The sequence below is a fragment of the Gymnodraco acuticeps genome, unplaced genomic scaffold (genome assembly GCF_902827175.1).
Source record: "Gymnodraco acuticeps unplaced genomic scaffold, fGymAcu1.1, whole genome shotgun sequence".
NCBI lineage: Eukaryota > Metazoa > Chordata > Actinopteri > Perciformes > Bathydraconidae > Gymnodraco > Gymnodraco acuticeps.
In genome coordinates, this window is record NW_022990590.1 from 6121300 (window position 1) to 6140278 (window position 18979).

At 42.1% G+C, this 18979-nt stretch overlaps 1 protein-coding gene across 2 annotated transcripts; it reads right to left on the minus strand.

Annotated features, from left to right (window-relative positions):
- Positions 1–332: 332 nt before the first annotated feature.
- Positions 333–7823, minus strand: LOC117554222 (protein NYNRIN-like). 2 transcript variants are annotated; one of them, XM_034228544.1, is made up of 2 exons: positions 6353–7823; positions 333–3364 (listed from the first exon to the last, which is right to left on the minus strand). In XM_034228544.1, exon 2 carries the CDS (start codon positions 3268–3270, stop codon positions 2326–2328), a length of 945 nt encoding a protein of 314 aa, XP_034084435.1. In that variant the 5' UTR covers positions 3271–3364; positions 6353–7823; the 3' UTR covers positions 333–2325. The 2 variants fall into 2 exon arrangements, with proteins under 2 accessions (XP_034084435.1, XP_034084434.1); XM_034228543.1 differs by having other exon boundaries at positions 333–2602; positions 2780–7823.
- Between the last annotated feature and the right edge of the window lie 11156 nt (positions 7824–18979).

An 18979-nucleotide genomic window follows, 5' to 3' on the forward strand; every position in this document is an offset into this window, starting at 1 on the left:
ACATTAGAATTCCCTCTCCGAGCTATCATCCTGAATATCTTTGGGTCAAAAAGGTTTAGGTCACCTTACTACATTTAAGCTATATACAATTGAGAAACAACATCTGATCATGTGTGACCCAAGAAAAATGCTAGTATTGACCAAGGACTTGAAGAGGTACACACTCCATGAGCACTAACTTATAGTATGCAGGATAGAAAACAATGTTACCCAATGTTGACAACATTTAGTTTTGGGGGCTTGTTGGGTATTTCTATATTACTTTGTAAGAGTAAACCCCAGCTCGGTTCAAATATACCAAAACCCAGTGAACAAAGATAACAGTACTCGAGTTTCAAGTTTACTTGCTGCAAGGAGAATCAGCGAGTGACAGGTTATGTCAACTCCAAAACCAACTCTGCTCCTCTTCTCTCAGTGCAGTCTCTTTATTACAAAAATACAGTTACAAATCATGCATGAGGAAGTGTATGTAACCAACGGCTTTATTTGTCAATGGGAGTCTTGTGACTCGCAATCATGTGTGTGTGTGTGTGTATGGTCCACAGAAAAGGGGAACAGACTATTCTCTGTTCCTCTTTTCTGACTATGGTCTCTTTACAACATAAAATGACAACATATTATGAAAACACGTTTATCCTTCAATAAACTCTAACATTCCCTCCTGTTTTTCATAATTACTAGCTGGTTACAGTGTCTTTATTACTTTCAGAATTAATTCACTTGTTTTTGACATTTTCGAACCATTCGTCATATGACAGACAGTAACCTAGCTTTAAGTCTTACACATTGGAGGTTAGGTGAGTATATTCGTCCTTCTGAGAGGGGTCTGTGTCAGTATAGTCATCGTTATCTGTCTGTTGCAACATCGTATATTGGACAAGAGTGTTGGTAACTATTTTACCAACCATAGCTTTAACACATGGTATAATACAAGCCATAGCACAGCACACAAGGATGACAACACATATGATTGCAACAAATCCCATCACGAGCTTTTGAACCCAGCTCCCTGAGAGTAGCCAATTGAACCATCCGGTCTCAAGAGAGGCATGTCTGTCTTGGCCCATAGCTGTCTGTAGGGCTTTGAGAGTAGCCATTGCATCTGTCATGTTTTGGGAGTGGACATTGTCGGTGATATATGTACAACAGATTGTGTTCAAAAGGATACACGTACCTCCTACTGAGGCAGTGAGTAGATCAAGGGCCATGCGGTGCTGTAGCACCATGGTTCTGAGTGAGTCTAGTTCGAGGTTCTGTTGTTCGTTTACAACGATGGAATTATTTACAAACATGCCGAACCGGTAATCAAGGGTTTCGAGTCTCAACATGTTCTTCACTACGCCTAAGGCAGGAGTCAATGCTAATATTACCTTTCCACTGGTGGACCAGTGTTTGAATTCATCAGGGACATCTTTTCCCCATACTGAATCATGTTTTTTGAAGGCAGGCATGGCATTTCTCCTCCTGCGGGTGTGGTTAAGGTGTGGTTCTATGTCTATCACGAAGGTGTGGTCGCTAACAAATATTGGTGCGCACGTGCCTGTCCAATTTATTGGCAGAACTGGATAAGCGTTGTTGCCACACAGCCACCATCCTCCTTGTACCCACCATGTACCATTAGATTGTTTGCTCAAATAGACTGGAGCCCCTTCGCCATTAACAAGTGTCTGGTTACAACCAGTGGTGTTTCCCATTGGTACAGAACCTTCTGTCTGACTGTAACACATAGGGTGTATAGCTTCATTATTTGGCATGACTACCTTTTGTCCTGTCATTTTACGTGGCACTGTCATGTTAAAGTTCACCCAAAATATCTTATTACAAGTGCCATTGCTTAAACCTGGGGCATATGGATTCACATCGTTGACTTTTATCCCTGAGTGCTGGTATCCTACACCTCCCATGGTAGCAAAACATTTAGCTTGTGATTTACTCATCCTTTTACCATACAGAGTTACTTGTCCAGTTGACCATGGCATGTGGGAACAAACATAACAATTTGAACGCCCTGTCTTTGTAACAAGTTGATGGACATAGGCATACCAGGCATTTGTCATCCTAGGTGAGCGTGCAGTTTTGTCGTTGTGGTTCCATGGGTCATCGTTGAGTAATGACCATTTTTTCTCTCGATGGACCTTTTTTTTTGTTGAGGATTCCTCACTCAATTGTCTTATAGTCATTAGCGTCAGACCCAGCAGGGTCACTACAAACAACACCTTTCCCAACATAGTCTATTTGTGATAGTGGTTCTGTTGTTTTCTTCACCGGGGTTGAGACCAGTATTTCCTAATGAAACACCGCCCTTTGTAGCCGGACTTCCACCACTTATCCATCGTTAAGTTGGAGAGGTATTATCTTTTTGCAGTGGCTCTGATGTATCCACGTAGTTCTTTCGGCGATTTTTAGTGCAGTCGGTGTTGTCAGCAGTACCGTGTAGGGACCGTCCCACCGTGGACAGTGCCAATGCTTCCTCTTAATCACCTTCACGAGGACCTGGTCACCAGTCTGCACGCGAGTGTCCTGCAAGGGAGTAGAAATGTCTGGCAGGTTATTTGTTCGAGCTATCTCATTGCTTCTGAAGAGTCTGCTCATCCATTCAGCTAATGTAGTCCCTGCCTCAGCATCATCCTCCTCCCTCACCTCGTCTGTGATTGGTAATCTGAATTGCCTTCCTGTTATGATCTCAAAGGGAGACAACCCTTTTGCCGTGGGCGTGATTCTCATGCATGTTTCTACCAGAGACACACATTCCACCCATGGTCTTCCTGTTTCCTCCATTGTTTTCCTTAGTCTTAACTTTACTGTTCCGTTTGTTCTTTCCACTAAGCCTGCACTCTGTGGATGATATGCACAATGGTTTTTTAATGTTATCCCCATATGTTCGGACAGTTTGGTAATAACCTGATTTACAAAATGAGACCCATTATCACTGTACAGTTTCTCTGGAATACCTCTGTTTGGTATTATTGTCTTGCATATGGCTTTTGCTACGGTAATAGCGTCTGCATGTTTTGCTGGGAATATTTCAACCCACTTTGAAAACGGACATATCATTACCAAACAGTATTTGTACCCTTGGCATGGTGTTAGTTCGATGAAGTCCATATGCATGTGTTGAAATGGGTATGTTGGTGGAGGGAACTTTCCTCTCTGTGGTCGCTCATTGCCTTGAGCATTGTGTCTGCAACATACTACACAGGCTCTACAAAAGTTTTTAGAAAATGTAATGTAGTTGTATGTATGGAAATGTTCATTTATTATTGTCACCATCCCTCCTGTTGAGACATGGCACGGCCCATGACTCAAATGAGCTGCTGTTTTGTAGAGACTAACAGGGAGTACTATCTTGTTGTTTATTCTGAATGTTCCCTCAGGGTCTGTGGTTGCTCCATCTGTCAACCATTTCTTCTTTTCTCTGTCGGGTGCGTTGTTCTGCATATCCCTTAATATCACAAGAGGTATTGGTTGTGAAACACTTTCCCCCTTCTGCAAGAGGATATGGAACCCATATTCGCCCATAGCTGCTAGCTTCGCTACCTTATCCGCGTGTGCATTGCCAAGTGTTACTGCATCCTTCCCACTGGTGTGCGCAGCGCATTTGCATATAGCAATGCTTTTCGGCAACAACACCGCTTTTAAAAGATCAGTCAGCAGCTGTGCATGGGTGACTGGTTTTCCTGTTGATGTTTTCATGCCCCTGCGGGCCCATTGGGCTGCAAATATATGTACTGTTGAGTGCGCATACTGGCTGTCTGTCCACATAGTCACATCTTTTCCAACCCCCGCTTTGCATGCTTCTGTAAGAGCTACTAATTCCGCTGCTTGTGCAGAATATGTGTGGGGGAGTCGGCCTGCTTTTATGACCTGTGAGTGTGATACAACTGCAAACCCTGTTTGATTTTGGCCTGTTATAGATTTAGAACAGGACCCATCCACAAACCATGTTTCGCCACTGAGTAGTTGTATGTCTTTCAAATCTGGTCTTGGTTTGCATGTTCTGTCAGTCTCTTCTTTACAACAGTGTGGTTCTCCATCTTCTGCTGTAGGTATTAATGTGGCTGGATTTAAGATATTACATCTTTTTATCACAATGTGTGGTTGTGACATTAGTGTAGCTGTCAGTGCCAAATAACGTGCAGGTGATAAGAAAGCCATTTTGGTGTCATGTAACAACATGGTGACTGCGTGTGGAACCATCAGTGTGAGTGGGTGGAACAAAACTATTTCTGCTGTACAATGTACCGCCATTGCTGCCGCACATACTGCTTGTACGCATACTGGTAATGCTTGTGCTACTGGGTCTAACCTTTTAGAGTAGTAAGCGACAGGCCTTAGTTTTGTGCCGTGTTTTTGTGCCAATACTGATGTCATAAACCCTTTTTTGCAGTCAACTGTTTGTACAAATGGTTTTTCATAGTCTGGTAATGCTAACACTGATGACCCTACGAGACACTGTTTAGTCCTTTCAAATGCAGCTTCTGCCTCTTGTGTCCATTCTATCTTGCCGGACATTTTCATGTCATTGTCTGAGTATATGCAATCTAGTAGGGGCTGAGTCATTCCTGCGTAGTCTGGAATCCATGCTCTGCAATAGTTAGTCAGCCCAAGGAATTGCATCATTTGTTTTTTTGTTGTTGGCTTTGGTGCGTTTAACACCGTCTGTTTCCTCTCTGAGTGTATGCGTCTCCCTTCTCGGTTTAAATTGTGGCCTAAAAAGATCACTTCCTCTTTCACAAACTGAAGTTTCTGTCTTGAAACCTTGTTTCCTGTTTTGGCCAAATGTGTCAATACTTGTAGTGTGACTTTTGTGCTTTCTTCCTGTGTGGGTGACGCAACAAGAATATCATCTACATATACCAACATCTGCGATGTGTCAGGTATCTGTAATGTAGCCAAACAATTTGCTATTTCTCGTGAAAAGATTGTTGGGCTATCCACATACCCCTGAGGTAATCTGGTGTATGTGTATTTTGTTCCTTCATGTGTGAACCCAAACCATCCTTGTGAGTCTTTTTCTACAGGAATGGAGAAAAAGGCATTGCTCAAGTCTATCACTGAGAACCATGCCATATTTGGCTTAAGGCCGTTCATTAACGTGTGTGGATCTGGTACTGTTGGGGCTGTGCTTTGTACAGCATCATTTACTGCTCTTAAGTCTTGAATCATTCTCCATGACTGCCCATCAGCCTTTTTTACTGGGAAGATGGGGGTATTGCATGATGCATCAGGGCACTCACGCAGGATCCCTGCTTTTAGCATTTCTTCAATTACAGGTTTGATGCCAACTTTTGCATCCTCTTTTAAGGGGTATTGTCTTATGTTAGGTCTGTAGTTAGTTTTTGGTCTAACGTGTACAGGTTTTGCGTTCACCATGCGACCTACATCACATTTTCCTTGTGACCATACGCATGGCGGCACCGTTTTCAGGACCTCTAAGGCCTCTTCACTTAGCATACATCATTGTTGTTCAGGGTCGTCTAGGTGGGCGCGTGGTGTCATCACTAGAGTAAACCCTAGAGTTTTGCGCTTTAACCCGCCTCCAGTTTGCCAACCGTTTTTGTCATCTGTCCATTTTGTTATCCTGTTACCTCTAGCCACTAATAAACCTAAGTCTCTCCATGAAGTCCCTGGGCCCCTAGCTACTGATATGTGTGGCGTGGAACCTGGTTCCATTATCAAGGCAGTGGTTGATGGGACCCTAGCGTCAATTACAACATCCCCGTGTTGGTTTGCATACATCGAGTGGAACACTACCCTCTGTGGTGTCAGTCGATGCACGAGCACATCATAGTCTTTGTCTGGGCCAGGGGTGTTCTTGTACTTTAGTGTAACGTGCAATGCGTCAGGTTTCATTACTTCTTGGCCATGTTGTGGGGTGAATAGTGTTAACAGGTGTTCACCTGTGTTTGTCACGTCAGGTTGTGGCATGTCTAGTGACCAGTAGTAGTTGGGGGTGTTTATGGATTTTTGAAGGAAGACCTGGTCTTCCACCTTTTCTCCGGGCCCTACTGCTCGCATTCCCCCTTTGACTGGTACTACACTGATTTTTAACATTTCCATGCCGTCTCTCCCTAGCAAATTGACAGGGCAGTTTGAGATGAACACAAATTTGAGGGATGCCTGGAGGCCTGACCTTCTATCTTCCATAAAAAGTGGCTTTGAAATCGACCTCTGATTTATGTGTCCATTTGCTGATTTTACAAACATAGTGCCAGTTGGTGGCCACATTCTTTGGACCTCTTTGTTCACTACTGATGAGTCTGCACCGCTGTCACATAAAAATTCAAATTTGTCCCCATTGATTTCGATTGTTCTGGTAGGTTTAATACTGTTGTCTGACAGATTCAGTAATACTTCAGAAAGGTCAATGTGATGTGTGTGGACGTCCTCTTCTTCCTTTTCTACGTCTAGTCAGTTGTCATAACTATGTAGGTTATGTGAAGGGGGGGGGCCATGTCTTTCGTCTTTGTACTGTCCCTTTTGTCCCCCTTCTTTTATCTGTGACATCTGTTCCTCACAGTCCCTCGCCATGTGCCCCTCCTTTCCGCACCTGTAGCAGAGGAATTTGCCTTCTGCGTTTCTGCCTCCTCCTCTGCCTCTGCCTGCTCCTTTTATGGGCTTGTTCAGCCCATAAAGCTGCGACTCGCAGTTGAGCTTCTAACTTCTTTCTTTTCTTGCCTTGTGTTGTTCCAGCTGTTTCTGCTCTCAATTTGTCGCTTAATTCTCTTACTGCTGTTTTCTCCAACTTTCCTCGGAAGCCGTACAGTTTATACCATTTGCTACAATAACTGGTGCTGCCATGACTATATATTTCCATATATCTCATGTCCCCTGTAGCGGCAGGCTTACTCCCATTGGACCCCATTATTCTAGCTTTGTGTTCCTACTGGACAACGTGCCGGTCAGAACCTAATTCCTAATTCACCACTAGTGTACTTCAACAGACCACAGAGTTTTTGTTATCACCGTTAGGTTTCCACTCTGTGCGCTGATTCCACCTGGTGACACTTTTACACACTACTTTCACTCAATCACTCATAAGTGTACCCAAAGGCACGTCAATTTCTACCTCCTTAAATGGTGGAGAAACCTTTCTCATAAGTGTACCCAAAGACACGTCAATCCTCCTTAAATGGCGGAGAAGCCTTTCTCTACCTCCTTAAATGGTGGAGAAACCATGTATATCAACTTTTATCTTACCCGTTATCTGTGGTCACTGGTCCGGTTGGATTCCGTCAATCGTGCCGAGGATGAGGGAGGTTGGACATATAAGCACCGGCCCGGCCACGAATTCTGCGTCCCGGGTCTTTCTCGGGGTCGGCTGATGATCCCGGCTGTCGACAGACTTGCGGCGTGTCTTTTCCCTCCTCCTTCCCGTCACGATGTGTTGGATTCCGGCTCCGAAGGACCAATTAATGTTGGGTATTTCTATATTACTTTGTAAGAGTAAACCCCAGCTCGGTTCAAATATACCAAAACCCAATGAACAAAGATAACAGTACTCGAGTTTCAAGTTTACTTGCTGCAAGGAGAATCAGCGAGTGACAGGTTATGTCAACTCCAAAACCAACTCTGCTCCTCTTCTCTCAGTGCAGTCTCTTTATTACAAAAATACAGTTACAAATCATGCATGAGGAAGTGTATGTAACCAACGGCTTTATTTGTCAATGGGAGTCTTGTGACTCGCAATCATGTGTGTGTGTGTGTGTATGGTCCACAGAAAAGGGGAACAGACTATTCTCTGTTCCTCTTTTCTGACTATGGTCTCTTTACAACATAAAATGACAACATATTATGAAAACACGTTTATCCTTCAATAAACTCTAACAGGGCTCTACAGTCCCAATCACGGATATGCTGTTGTAAATGTTACGACTTTTAGAGATACCATTAGGCGCTTTCACACCAAGTACTTTGCCGTTCTTAGTTCATCAAAACTCTTTAGTTCTGATTAACTAAAGAGCAGATCGCATTCACACCAGAATAAGTCCCTGAGGGAGGATTAGTCAAATGAAGCCGCTGACGTCACTTCTTCTTCTTCTGCTTCTTCTTCTTCTGCTTCTTCTTCTGCTTTGGGTTTACTGGCAGGCCGCAAACAACTTCACGGCGTATACTGCCGCCCAAAGTCCCCGGCCGGAAGTCCCCGGAGTTGGGGACTGGCTTCAGTAGAAGCTGCTGGGAGTCCCAGCAGCTTCAAGCCTTCCGAGTAAATCGCCAGAACGACGACACCTCCTCATCTCCACCGCTCCCATGTTTTATTGTGTGTTGCCATAAGTTAGTCTCTCTGCGTTTCTGCGCTGGGCTAATAATGCTAATGCGAGGATAATAAAATGGCGGCTTCACAAAACTTTTTGGGAGTTTTACGGGGCGTGGTTTGCAATCCGCCCAGCCCAGGGTCGGCGTCATGGGGGGTCATTCGCGGGCCATGCCCCCCCAAATGAGTCACTGTGCCCCCCCAACGCAGGGTGGGCAAGCCTAGCCACTTTGCCGTTTAAAAAAAAAAATCATAGGCCTATAAGTGAAAACGTTTCCACTAAAGGTTTTTTGTGTGAAATACGTCAGAAATAAAGAATACAAATATAAAACACGGCCTGAGCTGTGCTCACTGCTGCTCTCTGATTGGTGTGTTGCTTGACCAATGACCCCCGACCTTTGTTTTGTTATCATTACGTGGCTGTGTGTTTAGATGAAAGCCCGGTGGCGATCTGTTCATCTGTTACACTGATTATACAGTAAAGCCATCGAAAATAATATGATATACAGTACAGTACAAGTAGCCTACTTCTGGGTCTCTGTGTTTCATTCAGGCTCGGCTCTGTGTGTGTGTGGCACGAGCGCATTTTGTGAGTGCGCGAGCGGTAACGTGGAATGTTGATGTTAGCATCTGGTTAGCTAGCTATGCTAACGGATATAAAGAGCTGTTTCTAAACCAAGGTGGAGGACAGTCCTCTCCTGTCAGACTGAGAGGATCTTATAACGTCAGCTCAGTGAGGTAAGGACCCTCTCAGTGTTTAGATAGTTCACTTTGGTGTAAGTTATCTCAGTGGGTCTCAAACGGTTTGGTCACCATTTATGTAAACAAGTATTTGCGAGGAATACCTTTATACGATCATTATAGTTATTAAAGAATAAGAGAATAAATAAAAAACGGGAATGAAATACTATAGGACAGTAACACAAGAATACAGTTGAAAAGGGGAGTGGTTAGTAAAATATCCATAAAGAAAAAGTAAATCTGTGTACAGTTCTGTTTCATATGGATGCTGAGAGATGTAGGCTATCCATAGATCTCTTCATGTTGCTCTCAAAGTGCACCAGATTGATGCATTGAACTTCAATATTTTTAAAATAATCTTCCCGGGGGAGCATGCCCCCGGACCCTCCTAGAGAAGGTTAGGTCCACACCCACCTAAAACATGTTCACATGGATAGGATACTAAATACATTTGCACCCTTTTTATATGGTGGCCTATGTCCTTATATGTTTCTGTTTTGGTGGTCGTGCCACAACCGTGCATGTATGCACAGGTCATAGGTGCGCTATTCAATAGCACTACACCCTGCAATGTGTGTGAAAGACAATAGACTTTACAGCATGTTTTTTGAAGTTGCGTTGGTGTTTGTGTGTTGGTTGTTGACGGCAGTGTGTGCCCCCCCCTTTGTAAATGATTGCCCCCCCATTCGATTTGTTCTAGAGCCGACCCTGGCCCAGCCAATCAGACATATAGCTCTTTTCTCACAAGAGAGCCGCACGAAAGTCCCTGCTCTCTAGCAGCTCTCTAGCAGGGACTTTCGTGGGGGTAAAAAGGTTCTCATGAACTCATTTGAGTACCGGCTCTTTTTGGTGTGAACGTGATAAAAGAGGCTAACGTCCACGCTAGCTTCCACGCTAGCTACTCTATGTTTTGCATTGAGGTGATACTTGAGGCTTGATGTGCTGCGGTGATATGCGAATTCGTTTTTGCATAATTTGCACACAACCGTGCTCTTATCGACGCTTCCATCCGTCCGTTTTTTTAAACATTTCCCACTGTTGTTCACTGTGGTTTGTTGTTGTCTGAAGTCATGAACGTTAGTTGGTGCTCCAGTATAATCGGTACGCCTGAAACTCATCCAGTGAGAAACGTTCCGCGGTGCAAAAATAAGTGCGATTAAAATGCGTTAATTTTTTTAACGCGTTAATTTTTGTGTAATTAATTAATCTTAATTAACGCGTTAAAGTCCCGGCCCTAATATATATATGGCGCGCGTTGCATTGTGGGTAGCTCGTGACGTCACTGTGTGAAATAATTGCTTTGCTTATGGAAATCACATGGACTGAATGATAACTCATTAATTGGAAATGTTGGTGATGTCGTCCTGAATCCTCGATGCTACATGAAACCACATTGGGACATTTAATTCTGCTGTGTTATCTTGCATTGTTGCAACCTAATCAGACGAATTTTAAGTAACTCAATTTAAAGTGGTGTACTCTCAAATTAGAGGAAATTGCAGCAAAACAAGACACCCATAAGGCTCTGTTCACAATTCACAACTAACCCATATAGCAGATATTGTTCAATTTCTGACATTTGCTCAGGTCATTTGGAGCCCGAAAGGAAATTCTCAATATATTCTTATGCTCAATAATACAAAGAGTTATGCAGCACAAACACTCTGTCTGGATCAGTGGTCATACTGTTCAACTGAAAGCCAGCGTTCAGTTACTGGGGATTTGCGCCAAGGTGGTGGGTCACCATGTGGAAAATACCTTTATTGAAAGCTGAATTAGGTTTACTGTCAGAATGGACGACAGGACTTTTGTTTGAACTTAAAAGCAGATGGGAAATAAAGGATTAAAAACACCCTTTTTGTGGATTGTCTTATTGTTTCTCACTGGATTTTGAAGGTTAGTTAAACAAAATGTAAGGTTGTACTCCATCCATATGTGGAAGTATACAAAACTGGTCACAGCTGTGACATAACACTACCATATGGATATGGGGAAATATTTCAGCTACTACTGAGGCAGTTAATTTGATGTAACATAAGCAAAAATTACTTGCAGATATAACATTACTAAATTGCAAAATTGTACTTACATCCAACAAGTTAAGAGAATCAGAAAATAATTTGTGATCTCCATCTTTTGTACTATCGCAACACATTTTCTCATCATTTTCAAGGACTCATGCAGTGGTAGTCTCGATTGACAGTCCACACATACACTTCACTGTAGTTTTTGTTGATGAAAATATGACACATAGTAAATGGTGGAGCCTGTCATTTTCCCACAGAGTCCGATTCCCTGTGATGAAGTTGCCTGGTAGCAAATCAGCCTTGTTCATGTTCCGGTGTTCTGGATCCTCTGTTATACAAAATCTACAGCTGGCAAAATTGTCACAAGTAGTAAACGTCAATCAGACCTCAATATAATTCCCTGCTGCGTCTGTTATTGGCGGTGTATAATTTAATCTTTGGACATTTTTTCCACCAACAGCCAGAGTTGGAGTTTTCTCAGCGACTCTGGGGTCATGCTATAGGAAGTGTTGGAATAGTGTGAGCAGAGATGTCATTACTGCCTCTTGCTGCTGTTCCCATTATAAAAGATCAAGTGAAACAGCAGCTGCTTTCCTGCCTCTGGAAAGCTGTGATAATAATTGTGTGTGGTTTCACTCAGTGTGTGTGCGTTTGTTTCTGTCTGTGTGGTTGGCAGGACGCTGCATAAGTCTGAGAAATAGAAGAGAGAACCATAAAAACAGGGCTTTACTACTTATGTCAGTAGAACAGTATCATTTCGCCTAAATGCTAGTCCATAAAAGGAAATAAATGTTTTCCAACATTCGCAGAAGCGGTAAAATGTTGGACACACTATACCATCCACTGCCTATCGGCCAATCCCAGATCATGTCAAGGTCAAAGGGATTTTTTTAGTGTAAGGCAATACACTCCACCAAGCTGTTCCAGGGTCTGTTTAATGTGGCGGTCATATCATGCTGAGTTAGCCTTTAAAGTTGACCGCCATTACTTTCTGAGAGTGAGTGATGAGAGACCACAGTCAGAAGCGTATGTAATGGCGTAGTCAGCTGAAGTCAGTTCTTCCTGTTATTGCTTCATATACTCTATAATATAAATTACAATCATTATCCCCACCCAGACACATTTCCCTGCTTCTGTGAACCCCGAAAGGATCGAATCCCACCACAGCTTTCTCTCCATTTCGTACCTCACACTCTTCTTTTGCATCGTCTAAATAAACAATAAGAAACTAATGAAAAGCTCATTGGATTTCCGATAAAGAAGGGTGTCGGATTGAATTTGTGTCTGTTAAATGCATTTTTAACATACATTAAGACCGACACAGGATAATTTTAAGTTTTTCCTTGCTCTGTCCGAAGGTAATCAACTTACCAAGTAACATTGGGTTATGTGGGGGAATATTTGTTGGCCAATGGTAGTGACAAGATCTCCAGAAAAAGCATTGCATCTAGGCAATAAGTAGTTGTGCACACATTTCCAATGAAACCACAAAATATTGTTTTTAGACAGTTTCAATCAAAGAGTTGGGTACCATTTTACAATAAGACTACCCTTATAAAGGATTCATAAAGGGTTTATAATTAGGTTATGAATTAGTGTAAACGCTTTATTAATCATTAAGTACCATTTATAAACAAGTTCTAACATAGTTTTCATACATCAACACAGGCTCACTATTTGGCAAGATGACTAAGCCTTATATTGGCTACCTACATGTAGCGAGAATCAACTCAGTGATCAACAGATACCAATGCTGGCTTATGAAGAAGACGAAGTAAGCTAAGTAGCCAATATAAGACTTAGCAGTAAAGATAAATGTGGGCTCACTATTTGGCAAGCAACCGGTCACAGTTGCCCTGTTTATCTCATGTCTTATACAAGCTTATTAATGATTTATAAAATGTTCACAACCTATTTAATTAATTACAAACTATTTGTAAACCCTTTATAACAACAAGTCCTCCAACTCATACGACCAAATAGGTTGATTGTTCATGTGCTTATTACGACCTATAATCCAACACAGTCTCACTCCCTGATAGTCCAATAGCGACGTTGGTCAGGGTCCGAGGCTCCTTCAGCTTCATAAACGGACGCACAGAGCTTTCAACTGATTGCAATGTATTCCCATCGGCGGCGGTATTTGACGCTTAGGGAAGCACCGCCTCGGTCCATGTCGGCTGCAGTTAAAGGCAATGTGAGCGTCCATTCCCATTGGATAACGGAGGATTTTACACCCGGAAGTAAGTATTCTATTTACTGTCGATTGATTTTACAGTGATATCTGCACTACTCATCAACTCAAAAACACCAGATTATCCTTGTTAATTACATAACATTGATTGGTTTAAATTGTGTACAATGCTTTTGTATTTTCCCCCTTCGATTCGGAGTTTAGGATGGCAGAAGACACTACACTACCCAGAATCCTCAGCTATCGTTTGGGACTACACCATGTGCTTTGCTTGACAAACCCCCTGATTAGTCCTCAAGCTCTGTGATTGGATGTTGCAGTGGCAGTGCGCAAAGTTTACGCCGAGCGTCAAACAGCACTTTGAAATGGAATGAAACCCATCGACGGCACACTAACCAAAACAGGAATCTAACGTTGCCTACCCCCCACCCCCATTAGGTCACAGGCTCCTCCAACAGTGCAACACAGCATCTAGCAGCATCTAGCTCTCCTGCTTACAAACTTTTAGCCATCCCTGCTTATACAAGTAGTAGTTTTAGTTGTCTGCGAACTGTGGAGGCCTACTCCCACCTGTCAAGTGCGGCTGTACTGAGGTGTTTTTCCTCCGGAGACGTCGCGAAGAGACGGAGCGGCTCCACCTGTTGCTGCATGCGATCTGCAATTTACGGAGGCCTGCTCGTCGCGAAGAGACGGAGCGGCTCCACCTGTTTGCTGCCTGCGATCTGCGATCTACGGAGGCCTGTTCCCACCTGTAGAATACGGCTGTACTGGAGAGGTTTTTACCCCGGAGTCGTCGCGGAGAGACGGAGTGGATCCACGCTTCGGGCTTGGCCTGCTTCCACCGGGCGTGTGCTGCTGTGCGGAGGAGGATTTGACCACCGCTGGGGCCTGCTTTCCACCTGTCCTGGTTCTGCTGTTGCAGAGGCCTGCTTTCACCCCGGGGATACCACGGAGGGACCGGAGCGCTTCCACGCTGCTGTTTTCGCCTGTCCTTTGCTGCTGTGCTGATTTTGCTCCAGGAACATCGCGGATACTGTGTGCTGGTCTGGGAAAATGGCCCATATCGGGATTCTGCTGTGCCTGTTAACTGTTTTGGACTATGAGAAGATCTCTAGTCATTCTGAGAAGACTACTGGATTCAGGTCTGTTCTGCCACCCGCAGTGGGCATCCCCTGCAAAGGTTCGGATGTGTTGCTCAAACAATTACCGGTTGCCTTGTCACAGTCAATCTGCTTGACAAAATATGTTTGTCTTTTTTATTTTCCTGCGATGATGGTTCTTCAGGACTGCTTCTTGAGCTCTAATCACACTCTCGCAGACTTTTCCGGTGTTTCTAAATTAGATGACAATGTATTTGTGTCGTTTAAGAGGAAAATATGCCTGTTTTTTTTGTTGTTATTACTGTCAGGAAATGTACAACCTAACCCTGGTCCGCCCAGTAGTAGTAGTCAGATCGCTACTCCTGCTGATTTTAAAGCTAGGTCTGGGTTGGGTTTCATCCACTTGAATGTGCGCAGTCTGTTAGGTAAACTAGATTTTGTCCGTATCTGGGCAAAATCGACTAACGCTGACGTCATTGTCTTATCAGAAACATGGCTAAATAAATCTATTTTGGCCTCTGACATTGCCTTAAATGGTTTTAATGTGTATCGTACCGACCGGCCTAATAAAGGTGGTGGCGTTCCCATTTATGTTAAGAATACGTTCAGTGTAACCACATTAGTTTCCAAATCGATCAGTAAGCAATTTGAATTTTTAGCCATAAATATAGAAGTGGCAAAGTGTCAACAGGTCATGGTAGTGAGTTGTTACAGACCCCCCTCAGCTGTCAAAGACTCCTTGTCTTCACTAGCAAATCTTTTATCACAACTAGACTACAAGGAAATAGTGCTACTTGGAGATATTAACTGGGACTGGTTAACTGCAGTGTCAGAGGATTTTAAAAACCTTTGCATCTCTTTGAATGTTACTCAGATTGTTGACAGTCCTACTCGCCCAAATATTAAGTCCCCTAATAAATCCTCCCTAATTGATCTAATTTTAACTAATGTTCCCCATAAATATTCATCTGTGGGAGTATTTGCAAATGATCTGAGTGATCACTGTGTTGTAGCCACAATTAGGGACACTAAGGTCCAAAAGGTTAAACCTCGCATTATCATTAAGAGAGACAAAAAACATTTTGTTGAGCAGGGTTTTGTGCATGATCTGTTTGATTTTGATTGGGGTAAAATCGATCTGTGTGCTGATGTGGAAACCGCATGGTCTTATTTTTATCTTGGTTTTATGGAGATCATTGATAGACATGCACCCCTGCGTAAATTTAGAGTAAAGGGACGAGACAATCCTTGGTTTTCTGCTGAGCTGTCTGGTCTCCTTCATGAGAGAAACAAGGCCTGGGCAAGGGCTAGGCAATCAGGCTCAGAGGTAGAGTGGCTGCGTTTTAGGCAGCTAAGGAATAGCTTCACTTCAAATGTCAAAAGTGCTAAATCAAAGTACTATCTGTCAGTTACCACAGAAAACCTAAATAATCCTAGGAAATTTTGGAAAGCAATAAAATCGATATCCACCGGTGAGATCCGTAATGAGCTACCTCCGTGCTTCACCACAGCATCTGGCACTATATCGGACAGGGCCACCATGTTAAATTGTTTTAATGAGCATTTTGTGTCCTGCGGTTCTATGTTTGATTCTCTTTCTAACTCTGCTTCTGTGAACACCCCAATCCGTGACTCTGAACAATGTGTTCTGGAAAACCCTTTCAGTTTTACTCCTTTTACTGTCAATGTTGTTCATGAAGCCTTATCTAAGCTAGATCCTAAGAAACCGGCTGGCCCGGACAACGTAGAACCTTTCTTTTTAAAGATAGCTGCAGATTTTATTGCTCTTCCTCTTACTACTCTTTTTAACCTCTCCCTCAGCACTAATGCAATTCCAAAAGTATGGAAGTCAGCTTATGTCTTGCCTTTGCTAAAAGGAGGGGAGGCAACTATTTTAAATAACTATAGGCCAATCTCTAAATTGTCAGTTCTGGCCAAGGTGCTCGAACGCCTAGTGAGTGAACAGGTAAAGGAGTTTTTATGTAAAAATGATATCCTGTCTAAACATCAGTCAGGCTTCAGAAAGCAACACAGCACCATCACTGCCACAATGAAAGTAGTGAATGACATTACGAGTATTTTAGACAATAAGCAGAGTTGTGCAGCTCTATTTATTGACCTTTCCAAAGCGTTTGATACCGTCGATCATCGCATCTTAAAGCAGAGGCTACTCAGTATCGGCATATCCAGCCATGCAGTGGGTTGGTTTGTGAACTACCTCTCTCAAAGGTCCCAATGTGTTCACTTTGATGGGCTGTCTTCTGAGTGGTTAAACATTGCTAATGGTGTTCCTCAAGGTTCTGTTTTAGGTCCACTTTTATTCTCCATATATATCAACAGTTTAGGTGAAAATGTGAATGAAGCTACTTTACATTTTTATGCTGATGATACCGTGATGTATTGTGCAGGTCCCTCCATTAAGGAGGCTGGTGTTAAATTACAGGCTGTTTTTAACATTATTCTGACTCAGCTTGCTGAACTTAAGCTTATTTTAAATGTTGATAAAACCAAGGTAATGCTATTTTCAAAAGCTAAAAAGACACCAGAGCCTGTTTTGGATATTGTTACTATGCAAGGACAAGTACTTGAAGTGGTTACCAGTTATAAATACCTAGGTATCTGGCTTGATGATTGTCTTACTTTTAAACTTCATATCAATAACCTGCTTAAAAAGCTGAGGGTTAGACTAGGTTTCTTTTTCAGAAACAAGTCCTGTTTCTCTTTTGAAGCCAGGAAAAGGCTAGTCACTGTGACCTTTTTACCTGTGCTGGACTATGGTGATTTGATCTATATGAATGCACCTGCCTATTGCCTGAACAAGTTAGATCTATCACAGCACACTGAGATTTGTCACACATTGTAAAGCACTTACTCATCACTGTACCCTGTATGCCAAGGCAGGTTTGCCATCACTTACTGTAAAGAGGCTCAGTCATTGGTACACGTTTATTTATAAAGCTTTGTTGGGTAAACTCCCATATTATATCTGCTCTCTGATAACACAGAGAGTTGCAAGCAGCTATTGTCTGAGATCGCATGATGTAGTATTGTTAGATGTGCCAAGAGCAAGGACTGTCTCAGGTAAGACAGCTTTTATGTGCGCAGCGCCACTTGCTTGGAACAATCTTCAGCAAGAATTGAAACTGAGCAATCTCATTCCTCTGCATGTTTTTAAAGCTAGGCTAAATGAAATGCTCGTTGATACTATGGCCACTTGTAAATGTCTATAACTATGTAAATGTATCCTGTAAATATAATGTATAATGTCCTTTATTGTTTTATGTTTCATGTGGAACCTATATGCTGCAGGTTTCCCTTGAAAAAGAGATCTATGATCTCAATGGGACCAATCTGGTTAAATAAAGGTTTGAAATGAAATGAAAACACAATAAAACAGATACACAGAAAAAATAGTGCAAGTAACTACAAAAAGAAAAATAGTAAAATAGTAAAAAGTGAGTCTACAGTATATGGGCCATTCTACCGAATTGGACCAACGTTGGACATTTTTTGAAATTGTGTATGTTTATTTCCCAAAACGTTGTCCATATATATTTTGTACCATATCTAAATTGCACATATCTAGTAAAATAACCGTACATTTTCATATCGTATTTTCAGACTGTTTTGGAATGTTCTTCCTCTACCAAAAATGGTCATTACCGAAACATAGTACATACACTGTAGTAAAAAAGTATTATATTAACCCGTTAAGATTGTTTTACCTTCCCTTCTCTAAATAGTATTTTAACAAATATTTCTTGAGGGTTTTCACAATTAAATGAATAAAAGTGATTTTTTAATCAAATTTCAAAGTTCAATTTACACAATTCATAAAAATCATAATGCAAACTTTATTTGTAAAATGCATAATACTGATCATATTGATTCCAGAGTTGACATAATTCAATATACTTAATTTTTTACAAAACATCCACTGTTTCGGTAGTGACCACAGTGTGTTGTTCTCAAGGTTGTATCATAGTCCCTCAACCTTATTGCTTAATCTTTACTCATAACATGCCTTATGTTGAAGTGTGAATGTTTGAAGCTACTGACCCAGAATCAGCATTTTAGTAACATGCTGAAATAGAGGGGGATGAGGCTAGAATGGGTGATCTGTTTGGTATTTTAAGCAAAACACTTCATAGACATGTTTTTTTATATATCTGAGACCTATAATATATGCCTAACAATAGTATAATAGTAGACCTTTAAAGTAACATACTGATTTTCAGACTTTAAAAACACATTTATTTCAAAATGGTGGGATTTACCTGTTTACCATTCCATTTTGTCACTACCGAAACGATCAAGTAGTGACTATTTCGGTAGTGATGATTCCAGCTAAAATTGAGCATAACTAAAGAATGCTAGCAAGTACATGGCTAGCATACACGTTTTTGAAGAGGTTTACACACATAAAAACATAATACTTAATACATAATACATACAAAGTTTACTTAATTGAAGATAATATGTACAATTCTTAAGGTTACACGCCCATTTTCAGATTTTGGAACAGATTTATATCAAAAGTATGGGATATAGCTACTGGCTATTCAGCCATGAGGGACAGGGATGCAGTGTCACTGCCTAGTCAAAAATGCAGGGGTGTGGCTACAAACCAGGCTCAGCCATTGGACTAAAACCCCTTGTGTTT

Excerpts from the sequence above, each read along its gene's own strand:
- LOC117554222 (XM_034228543.1), bottom strand. The coding sequence starts at position 5,454 with ATGCTAAGTGAAGAGGCCTTAGAGGTCCTGAAAACGGTGCCGCCATGC. Across the intron at positions 2,603-2,779 it reads AAGTTAAGACTAAGGAAAAC|AGCTGAATGGATGAGCAGAC; the intron begins AATGGAGGAAAC and ends AGGGACTACATT.